Source organism: Hyperolius riggenbachi, chromosome 2 (genome assembly GCF_040937935.1).
Source record: "Hyperolius riggenbachi isolate aHypRig1 chromosome 2, aHypRig1.pri, whole genome shotgun sequence".
Lineage (NCBI taxonomy): Eukaryota > Metazoa > Chordata > Amphibia > Anura > Hyperoliidae > Hyperolius > Hyperolius riggenbachi.
The window spans coordinates 568,623,633-568,636,699 of NC_090647.1; the positions used below are offsets into that span (position 1 = coordinate 568,623,633).

Here is a 13,067-nt window from a genome sequence, read left to right on the forward strand (position 1 = left end):
TACAGCTAGGGATTACTGACAATACTCTACAGCTAGGGATTACTGACAATACTCTACTGCCTGGGATTACTGACAATACTCTACTGCCTGGGATTACTGACAATACTCTACTGCCTGGGATTACTGACAATACTCTACTGCCTGAGATTACTGACAATACTCTACTGCCTGAGATTACTGACAATACTCTACTGCTAGGGATTACTCACAATACTCTACAGCTAGGGATTACTGACAATACTCTACAGCTAGAGATTACTGACAATACTCTACAGCTAGGGATTACTGACAATACTCTACAGCTAGGGATTACTGACAATACTCTACTGCCTGGGATTACTGACAATACTCTACTGCCTGGGATTACTGACAATACTCTACTGCCTGGGATTACTGACAATACTCTACAGCTAGGGATTACTGACAATACTCTACTGCTAGGGAATACTGACAATACTCTACAGCTAGGGATTACTGACAATACTCTACTGCCTGGGATTACTGACAATACTCTACTGCCTGGGATTACTGACAATACTCTACTGCCTGGGATTACTGACAATACTCTACAGCTAGGGATTACTGACAATACTCTACTGCCTGGGATTACTGACAATACTCTACAGCTAGGGATTACTGACAATACTCTACTGCCTGGGATTACTGACAATACTCTACAGCTAGGGATTACTGACAATACTCTACTGCGTGGGATTACTGACAATACTCTACTGCGTGGGATTACTGACAATACTCTACTGCCTGGGATTACTGACAATACTCTACTGCCTGGGATTACTGATAATACTCTGCTGCTAGGGATTACTGACAATACTCTACAGCTAGGGATTACTGACAATACTCTACTGCCTGGGATTACTGACAATACTCTACAGCTAGGGATTACTGACAATACTCTACTGCCTGGGATTACTGACAATACTCTACTGCCTGGGATTACTGACAATACTCTACTGCCTGGGATTACTGACAATACTCTACTGCCTGGGATTACTGATAATACTCTGCTGCTAGGGATTACTGACAATACTCTACAGCTAGGGATTACTGACAATACTCTACAGCTAGGGATTACTGACAATACTCTACAGCTAGGGATTACTGACAATACTCTACTGCTAGGGAATACTGACAATACTCTACAGCTAGGGATTACTGACAATACTCTACTGCCTGGGATTACTGACAATACTCTACTGCCTGGGATTACTGACAATACTCTACTGCCTGGGATTACTGACAATACTCTACAGCTAGGGATTACTGACAATACTCTACTGCCTGGGATTACTGACAATACTCTACAGCTAGGGATTACTGACAATACTCTACTGCCTGGGATTACTGACAATACTCTACAGCTAGGGATTACTGACAATACTCTACTGCGTGGGATTACTGACAATACTCTACTGCGTGGGATTACTGACAATACTCTACTGCCTGGGATTACTGATAATACTCTGCTGCTAGGGATTACTGACAATACTCTACAGCTAGGGATTACTGACAATACTCTACTGCCTGGGATTACTGACAATACTCTACAGCTAGGGATTACTGACAATACTCTACTGCCTGGGATTACTGACAATACTCTACTGCCTGGGATTACTGACAATACTCTACTGCCTGGGATTACTGACAATACTCTACTGCCTGGGATTACTGATAATACTCTGCTGCTAGGGATTACTGACAATACTCTACAGCTAGGGATTACTGACAATACTCTACAGCTAGGGATTACTGATAATACTCTACAGCTAGGGATTACTGACAATACTCTACAGCTAGGGATTACTGACAATACTCTACTGCTAGGGATTACTGACAATACTCTACAGCTAGGGATTACTGACAATACTCTACTGCCTGGAATTACTGACAATACTCTACAGCTAGGGATTACTGACAATACTCTACTGCCTGGGATTACTGACAATACTCTACTGCTAGGGATTACTGACAATACTCTACTGCCTGGGATTACTGACAATACTCTACTGCCTGGGATTACTGATAATACTCTGCTGCTAGGGATTACTGACAATACTCTACTGCCTGGGATTACTGACAATACTCTACTGCCTGGGATTACTGATAATACTCTGCTGCTAGGGATTACTGACAATACTCTACAGCTAGGGATTACTGACAATACTCTACAGCTAGGGATTACTGATAATACTCTACAGCTAGGGATTACTGACAATACTCTACAGCTAGGGATTACTGACAATACTCTACTGCTAGGGATTACTGACAATACTCTACAGCTAGGGATTACTGACAATACTCTACAGCTAGGGATTACTGACAATACTCTACTGCCTGGAATTACTGACAATACTCTACAGCTAGGGATTACTGACAATACTCTACTGCCTGGGATTACTGACAATACTCTACTGCTAGGGATTACTGACAATACTCTACTGCCTGGGATTACTGACAATACTCTACTGCCTGGGATTACTGACAATACTCTACAGCTAGGGATTACTGACAATACTCTACAGCTAGGGATTACTGACAATACTCTACTGCTAGGGATTACTGACAATACTCTACAGCTAGGGATTACTGACAATACTCTACAGCTAGGGATTACTGACAATACTCTACTGCCTGGGATTACTGACAATACTCTACAGCTAGGGATTACTGACAATACTCTACTGCCTGGGATTACTGACAATACTCTACTGCCTGGGATTACTGACAATACTCTACTGCCTGGGATTACTGATAATACTCTGCTGCCTGGGATTACTGACAATACTCTACAGCTAGGGATTACTGACAATACTCTACAGCTAGGGATTACTGACAATACTCTACTGCCTGGGATTACTGACAATACTCTACTGCCTGGGATTACTGACAATACTCTACAGCTAGGGATTACTGACAATACTCTACAGCTAGGGATTACTGACAATACTCTACAGCTAGGGATTACTGACAATACTCTACTACCTGGGATTACTGACAATACTCTACTGCTAGGGATTACTGATAATACTCTACTGTCTGGGATTACTGACAATACTCTACTGCCTGGGATTACTGACAATACTCTACAGCTAGGGATTACTGACAATACTCTACAGCTAGGGATTACTGACAATACTCTACAGCTAGGGATTACTGACAATACTCTACTGCCTGGGATTACTGACAATACTCTACTGCTAGGGATTACTGATAATACTCTACTGTCTGGGATTACTGACAATACTCTTCTCTTAGGGATTACTGACAATACTCTACTGCTAGTGATTACTGACAATACTCTTCTGTTAGGGCTGGAACCCACAAGAGCGGTTTTTTGAGCATTTTGGCAGCGCTGCGATACGCTAGCGTTTTGCCAAAACGCTCAGCTGATGTTAATGGATGGGGCAACTTCCACAGGAGCATTTGCGTTTCTGGGAAACGCAAACGCAGGACCTGCAGCATTTTGGGAGCGTTAGCGCTTCAATGTAAAGTATTGAAACGCTAGCAGAAACGCTCAGCAAAACCTAAACTGAGCGGTTTTGCTAGCGTTTTGCGGTTCAGCACACTGTAACAAAATTAAAAATAATTCACAGGACCAATCAGGATAAAAACGCGAAACGCAAAACGCTACACAACCGCTGAGCAAAAAAAATACACTGTTGCAAAACGCGACCGAAAACGCGCATGAATCCGCTTGCAAACCACTCAGACAAAACGCTAGCGGTTGCGTTTTGCGTTTGCGGATTTCAGTGGGTTCCAGGCCTTAAGGATTACTGATAATACTCTACTGCTAGGGATTACTGACTATACTCTACTGCTAGGGATTACTCACAATACTTCACATTAGTGAACCAAGACACCCTGCAGTAACTGTCTGCAGCAGAAGACACATGGCCATATCTGGCTACTTACACTGACCTAACCTCCCACAGGTAATGTAGCCTCTCAGCTTCCTGTAATGAGGGTTACACCTGCCCCACTACAGGGATATCACTGCCCCCATTACTGCACCTGGACACCCTGCAGTAACTGTCTGCAGCAGACACACGGCCATATCTGGCTACTTACACTGACCTAACCTCCCACAGGTAATGTGGCCTCTCAGCTTCCTGTAATGAGGGTTACACCTGCTCCACTACAGGGATATCACTGCCCCCATTACTGCACCTGGACACCCTGCAGTAACTGTCTGCAGCAGACACACGGCCATATCTGGCAACTTACACTGACCTAACCTCCCACAGGTGATGAAACCTCTCAGCTTCCTGTAATGAGGGTTACACCTGCCCCGCTACAGGGATATCACTGCCTCCATTACTGCACCTGGACACCCTGCAGTAACTGTCTGCAGCAGACACACGGCCATATCTGGCAACTTACACTGACCTAACCTCCCACAGGTGATGAAACCTCTCAGCTTCCTGTAATGAGGGTTACACCTGCCCCGCTACAGGGATATCACTGCCCCCATTACTGCACCTGGACACCCTGCAGTAACTGTCTGCAGCAGACACACGGCCATATCTGGCAACTTACACTGACCTAACCTCCCACAGGTGATGAAACCTCTCAGCTTCCTGTAATGAGGGTTACACCTGCCCCACTACAGCGATATCACTACCCCCATTACTGCACCAGGACACCCTGCAGTAACTGTCTGCAGCAGACACACAGCCATGTCTGGCTACTTACACTGACCTAACATCCCACAGGTAATGTAGCCTCTCAGCTTCCTGTTATGAGGGTTACACCTGCCCCGCTACAGCAATATCACTGCCCCCATTACTGCACCAGGACACCCTGCAGTAACTGTCTGCAGCAGACACACGGCCATATCTGGCTACTTACACTGACCTAACCTCCCACAGGTCATGTAACCTCACAGCGTCCTGTAATGAGGGTTACACCTGCCCGGCTACAGCGATATCAATGCCCTCATTACGGCACCAAGACACCCTGCAATAACTGTCTGCAGCAGAGGACACACGGCTATATCTGGCTACTTACACTGACCTAACCTCCCATAGGTAATGTGGCCTCTCAGCTTCCTGTAATGAGGGTTACACCTGCCCCGCTACAGGGATATCACTGCCCCCATTACTGCACCAGGACACCCTACAGTAACTGTCTGCTGCAGACACATGGCCATATCTGGCTACTTACACTGACCTAACCTCCCACAGGTGATGAAACCTCTCAGCTTCCTGTAATGGCGGTTACACCTGCCCCACTACAGCGATATCACTGCCCCCATTACTGCACCTGGACACCCTACAGTAACTGTCTGCAGCAGACACACAGCCATGTCTGGCTACTTACACTGACCTAACGTCCCACAGGTAATGTAGCCTCTCAGCTTCCTGTAATGAGGGTTACACCTGCCCCACTACAGCGATATCACTACCCCCATTACTGCACCAAGACACCCTGCAGTAACTCTGCAGCAGCAGACACACGGCCATATCTGCCTACTTACACTGACCTAATGTCCCACAGGTAATGTGGCCTCTCAGCTTCCTGTAATGAGGGTTACACCTGCCCCACTACAGCGATATCACTACCCCCATTACTGCACCAAGACACCCTGCAGTAACTCTACAGCAGCAGACACACGGCCATATCTGGCTACTTCCCTCTCCCCTGATGACGCAAGATTGCGAAACCAGTCGGGAAGGAGATAGGCGGCACCATTACATCTGAGGTCTTCTATTGACCATTTTATGCGCGCAACTTTTTCGGGGTTCCCAGTGCACGGGCCCCGTATGTGAGTTTTCTTTTTTCCTTTTACTAATTGTTTTATATGCTACGTAATAAAGACAGTTTACACTTAGATGTGCTGTATATCTCTTTCATGCTACTATCCTATTGGACTCCCCTCTGGCGAGTCTTTGTTACCTCAGGATATCTACTATATTCCAGAGGAATCTGTGGCGTGTGACATCGCTGGTGAAACAACACCATCTGAGAGTTCTGCGGACCATCTATCAAATTCATTTACAACCTTATAATGTGGGTTGTTGGAATCTGGTAAGCCTTGCTTCTTTACCTTTTCGTTCAAGGATCCTGTATATCAGAAAATGGTGAAAGCTGTATTATTATAGACCTGCGCTGACTTTGTATATTTATTGCTTGTGTGGACTTTTGGACATTGTCCTTCTCGGCTGCAGTCGCCTTCTGCCTTGGCGCTGACACTTGTTGTTTAATTTTTGGCTACTTACACTGACCTAACCTCCCACAGGTAATGTAGCCTCTCAGCTTCCTGTTATGAGGGTTACACCTGCCCGGCTACAGCGATATCACTGCCCCCATTACTGCACCAGGACACCCTGCAGTAACTGTCTGCAGCAGACACACGGCCATATCTGGCTACTTACACTGACCTAACCTCCCACAGGTAATGTAGCCTCTCAGCTTCCTGTTATGAGGGTTACACCTGCCCGGCTACAGCGATATCACTGCCCCCATTACGGCACCAAGACACCTTGCAGTAACTGTCTGCAGCAGACACACGGCCATATCTGGCTACTTACACTGACCTAACCTCCCACAGGTAATGTAGCCTCTCAGCTTCCTGGTATGAGGGTTACACCTGCCCCGCTACAGCGATATCACTGCCCCCATTACTGCACCAGGACACCCTGCAGTAACTGTCTGCAGCAGACACACGGCCATATCTGGCAACTTACACTGACCTAACGTCCCACAGGTAATGTAGTCTCTCAGCTTCCTGCCTGTAATGAGGGTTACACCTGCCCCACTACAGGGATATCACTGCCCCCATTACTGCACCAAGACACCCTGCAGTAACTGTCTGCAGAAGATACACGGCCATATCTGGCAACTTACACTGACCTAACGTCCCACAGGTAATGTAGCCTCTCAGCGTCCTGTAATGAGGGTTACACCTGCCCGGCTACAGCGATATCACTGCCCCCATTACGGCACCAAGACACCCTGCAATAACTGTCTGCAGCAGAGGACACACGGCCATATCTGGCTACTTACACTGACCTAACCTCCCACAGGTCATGTAACCTCACAGCGTCCTGTAATGAAGGTTACACCTGCCCCGCTACAGCGATATCACTGCCCGCATTACTGCACCAAGACACCTTGCAGTAACTGTCTGCAGCAGACACACGGCCATATCTGGCTACTTACACTGACCTAACCTCCCACAGGTAATGTAGCCTCTCAGCTTCCTGTAATGAGGGTTATACCTGCCCCACTACAGGGATATCACTGCCCCCATTACTGCACCAGGACACCCTGCAGTAACTGTCTGCAGCAGACACACGGCCATATCTGGCTATTTACACTGACCTAACCTCCCACAGGTCATGTAACCTCACAGCGTCCTGTAATGAGGGTTACACCTGCCCCGCTACAGCGATATCACTGCCCCCATTGCAGCACCAAGACACCCTGCAGTAACTGTCTGCAGCAGCAGACACGCAGCCATATCTGGCTACTTACACTGACCTAACCTCCCACAGGTAATGTAGCCTCTCAGCTTCCTGTAATGAGGGTTACACCTTCCCCGCTACAGGGATATCACTGCCCCCATTACTGCACCAAGACACCCTGCAGTAACTGTCTGCAGCAGCAGACACACGGCCATATCTGGCTACTTACACTGACCTAACCTCCCACAGGTAATGTAGCCTCTCAGCTTCCTGTAATGAGGGTTACACCTGCCCCACTACAGGGATATCACTGCCCCCATTGCAGCACCAAGACACCCTGCAGTAACTGTCTGCAGCAGCAGACACATGGCCATATCATGCTGCTTACACTGACCTAACCTCCCACAGGTGATGTAGCCTCTCATCTTCCTGTAATGAGGGGTACATCTGCCCCACTACAGGGATATCACTGCCCCCATTACTGCACCAAGACACCCTGCAGTAACTGTCTGCAGCAGCAGACACGCAGCCATATCTGGCTACTTACACTGACCTAACCTCCCACAGGTAATGTAGCCTCTCAGCTTCCGGTAATGAGGGTTACACCTTCCCCGCTACAGGAATATCACTGCCCCCATCACTGCACCAGGACACCCTACAGTAACTGTCTGCAGCAGAGGACACACGGCCATATCTGGCTACTTACACTGAGCCTCCTCATTCTTGAAAAAACCAATGACTCGGGTCTCCTCCTCCATGCGATCCAGTGCCTTCAGTTCTGCCAGGCTATTAATAATCTCCACAGGGTCTTCAATTAGCTGTGGACAAAGGAGGAGCAGAAATGTGACTAAAAGTACCTAGCTCCAGATCACCAGAAGGTATTCTGACTGGGGGACACTGTATATGTGGAGCTCCAGATAACCAGAGGGTATTCTGACTGGGGGACAATGTGTATGTGGGTCTCCGTATCACCAGAGGGTATTCTGACTGGGGGACACTGTATATGTGGGGCTCTGGATCTCCGGAGGGTATTCTGACTGGGGGACACTGTATATGTGGAGCTCCGGATCACCAGAGGGTATTCTGACTGGGGGACAATGTGTATGTGGGTCTCCGTATCACCAGAGGGTATTCTGACTGGGGGACACTGTATATGTGGGGCTCCAGATAACCAGAGGGTATTCTGACTGGGGGACAATGTGTATGTGGGTCTCCGTATCACCAGAGGGTATTCTGACTGGGGGACACTGTAAATGTGGAGCTACGGATCACCAGAGGATATTCTGATGGGGACACTGTGTATGTGGGTCTCCGTATCACCAGAGGGTATTCTGACTGGGGGACACTGTAAATGTGGAGCTACGGATCACCAGAGGATATTCTGACGGGGACACTGTATATGTGAAGCTCCAGATCACAAGAGGGTATTCTGACTGGGGGACACTGTATATGTGAAGCTCCGGATCACCAGAGGGTATTCTGACTGGGGGACGCTGTATATGTGGAGCTCCGGATCACCGGAGGGTATTCTGACTGAGAGACACTGTATAAGTGGGGATCCGGATCACCAGAGGGTATTCTGACTGGGGGACACTGTATATGTGGAGCTCCGGATCACCAGAGGGTATTCTGACAGGGAGACACTGTATATGTGGAGCTCCAGATCACCAGAGGGTATTCTGACTGGGGGACACTGTATAAGTGGGGATCCGGATCACCAGAGGGTATTCTGACTGGGGGAAACTGTATATGTGGGGCTCCGGATCACCAGAGGGTATTCTGACAGGGGGACACTGTATATGTGGAGCTCCGGATCACCAGAGGGTATTCTGACTCTGGGACACTGTATATGTGGAGCTCCGGATCACCGGAGGGTATTCTGACTGGGGGACACTGTATATGTGGGGCTCCGGATCACCAGAGGGTATTCTGACTGGGGGACACTGTATAGGTGGGGCTCCGGATCACCAGAGGGTTTTCTGACTGGGGACACTGTATATGTGGAGCTCCGGATCACCAGAGGGTATTCTGACTGGGGACACTGTATATGTGGAGCTCCAGATCACCAGAGGGTATTCTGACTGGGGGACACTGTAAATGTGGAGCTCCGGATCAGCAGAGGGTATTATGACTCAGGGACACTGTATATGTGGAGCTCCGGATCAGCAGAGGGTATTCTGACTGGGGGACACTGTATATGTGGCGCTCCGGATCACCAGAGGGTATTCTGACTGGGGGACACTGTATATGTGGAGCTCCGGATCACCGGAGGGTATTCTGACTGGGGGACACTGTATATGTGGGGCACCGGATCTCCGGAGGGTATTCTGACTGGGGGACACCGTATATGTGGGGCTCCGGATCACCAGAGGGTATTCTGACTGGGGGACGCTGTATATGTGGAGCTCCGGATCACCGGAGGGTATTCTGACTGAGAGACACTGTATAAGTGGGGATCCGGATCACCAGAGGGTATTCTGACTGGGGGAAACTGTATATGTGGGGATCCGGATCACCAGAGGGTATTCTGACTGGGGGACACTGTATATGTGGGGATCCGGATCACCAGAGGATATTCTGACTGGGGGACACTGTATATGTGGGGCTCCGGATCACCAGAGGGTATTCTGACTGGGGGACACTGTATATGTGGGGCTCCGGATCACCAGAGGGTATTCTGACTGGGGGACACTGTATATGTGGGGCTCCGGATCACCAGAGGGTATTCTGACTGGGGGACACTGTATATGTGGGGCTCCGGATCACCAGAGGGTATTCTGACTGGGGGACGCTGTATATGTGGATCTCCGGATCTCCGGAGGGTATTCTGACTGGGGGACACTGTATATGTAGAGCCCCGGATCACCAGAGGGTATTCTGACTGGGGGACACTGTATATGTGGGGCTCCGGATCACCAGAGGGTATTCTGACTGGGGGACACTGTATATGTGGGGATCCGGATCACCAGAGGGTATTCTGACTGGGGGACACTGTATATGTGGAGCTCCGGATCAGCAGAGGGTATTATGACTCAGGGACACTGTATATGTTGAGCTCCGGATCAGCAGAGGGTATTCTGACTGGGGGACACTGTATATTTGGCGCTCCGGATCACCAGAGGGTATTCTGACTGGGGGACACTGTATATGTGGAGCTCCGGATCACCGGAGGGTATTCTGACTGGGGGACACTGTATATGTGGGGCACCGGATCTCCGGAGGGTATTCTGACTGGGGGACACCGTATATGTGGGGCTCCGGATCACCAGAGGGTATTCTGACTGGGGGACGCTGTATATGTGGAGCTCCGGATCACCGGAGGGTATTCTGACTGAGAGACACTGTATAAGTGGGGATCCGGATCACCAGAGGGTATTCTGACTGGGGGAAACTGTATATGTGGGGATCCGGATCACCAGAGGGTATTCTGACTGGGGGACACTGTATATGTGGGGATCCGGATCACCAGAGGATATTCTGACTGGGGGACACTGTATATGTGGGGCTCCGGATCACTAGAGGGTATTCTGACTGGGGGACACTGTATATGTGGGGCTCCGGTTCACCAGAGGGTATTCTGACTGGGGGACACTGTATATGTGGGGCTCCGGATCACCAGAGGGTATTCTGACTGGGGGACACTGTATATGTGGGGCTCCGGATCACCAGAGGGTATTCTGACTGGGGGATGCTCTATATGTGGATCTCCGGATCTCCGGAGGGTATTCTGACTGGGGGACACTGTATATGTAGAGCCCCGGATCACCAGAGGGTATTCTGACTGGGGGACACTGTATATGTGGGGCTCCGGATCACCAGAGGGTATTCTGACTGGGGGACACTGTATATGTGGAGCTCCGGATCACCAGAGGGTATTCTCACTGGGGGACACTGTATATGTGGAGCTCCGGATCACCAGAGGGTATTCTCACTGGGGGACACTGTATATGTGGAGCTCCGGATCACCAGAGGGTATTCTGACTGGGGGACACTGTATATGTGGAGCTCCGGATCACCAGAGGGTATTCTGACTGGGGGACACTGTATATGTGGAGCTCCGGATCACCAGAGGGTATTCTGACTGGGGGACACTGTATATGTGGAGCTCCGGATCACCAGAGGGTATTCTGACTGGGGGACACTGTATATGTGGAGCTCCGGATCACCAGAGGGTATTCTGACTGGGGGACACTGTATATGTGGAGCTCCGGATTACCAGAGGGTATTCTGACTGGGGGACACTATATATGTGGAGCACCGGATCACCAGAGGGTATTCTGACTGGAGGACACTGTATATGTGGAGCTCCGGATCACCAGAGGGTATTCTGACTGGGGGACACTGTATATGTGGAGCTCCGGATCACCAGAGGGTATTCTGACTGGGGGACACTGTATATGTGGAGCCCCGGATCACCAGAGGGTATTCTGACTGGGGGACACTGTATATGTGGGGCACCGGATCTCCGGAGGGTATTCTGACTGGGGGACACTGTATATGTGGAGCTCCGGATCACCAGAGGGTATTCTGACTGGGGGACACTGTATATGTGGAGCTCCGGATCACCAGAGGGTATTCTGACTGGGGGGCACTGTATATGTGGAGCCCCGGATCACCAGAGGGTATTCTGACTGGGGGACACTGTATATGTGGGGCACCGGATCTCCGGAGGGTATTCTGACTGGGGGACACTGTATATGTGGAGCTCCGGATCACCAGAGGGTATTCTGACTGGGGGACACTGTATATGTGGAGCTCCGGATCACCAAAGGGTATTCTGACTGGGGGACACTGTATATGTGGAGCTCCGGATCACCAGAGGGTATTCTGACTGGGGACACTGTATATGTGGAGCACCGGATCACCAGAGGGTATTCTGACTGGAGGACACTGTATATGTGGCGCTCCGGATCACCAGAGGGTATTCTGACTGGGGACACTGTATATGTGGAGCTCCGGATCACCAGAGGGTATTCTGACTGGGGGACACTGTATATGTGGAGCTCTGGATCACCAGAGGGTATTCTGACTGGGGGACACTGTATATTTGGAGCTCCGGATCACCAGAGGGTATTCTGACTGGGGGACACTGTATATGTGGAGATCCGGATCTCCAGAGGGTATTCTGACTGGGGGACACTGTATATGTGGGGCTCCGGATCACCAAAGGGTATTCTGATTGGGGGACACTGTATATGTGGGGCTCCGGATCACCAGAGAGTATTCTGACTGGGGGACACTGTATATGTGGGACTCTGGATCGCCAGAGGGTATTCTGACTGGGGGACACTGTATATGTGGAGCTCCGGATCACCAGAGGGTATTCTGACTGGGGGACACTGTATATGTGGGGCTCTGGATCACCAGAGGGTATTCTGACTGGGGGACATTGTATATGTGGGGCTCCGGATCACCAGAGGGTATTCTGACTGGGGGACACTGTATATGTGGAGCTCCGGATCACCAAAGGGTATTCTGACTGGGGGACACTGTATATGTGGAGTCCCGGATCACCAGAGGGTATTCTGACTGGGGGACACTGTATATGTGGGGCTCCGGATCACCAGAGGGTATTCTGACTGAGGGACACTGTATATGTGGAGCTCCGGATCACCAGAGGGTATTCTGACTGGGGGACAC

General features: G+C 49.7%; 1 protein-coding gene across 1 annotated transcript in view; it reads right to left on the minus strand.

Moving 5' to 3' along the window:
* The window catches only part of CASQ2 (calsequestrin 2), an 86,831-nt gene that overhangs the window by 46,752 nt on the left and 27,012 nt on the right, over positions 1-13,067 (minus strand). The window contains exon 4 of the mRNA XM_068266310.1: positions 8,134-8,245. Within this exon, the coding sequence (XP_068122411.1) occupies positions 8,134-8,245 (112 nt within the window). The remainder of the gene's footprint in view (positions 1-8,133; positions 8,246-13,067) is intronic.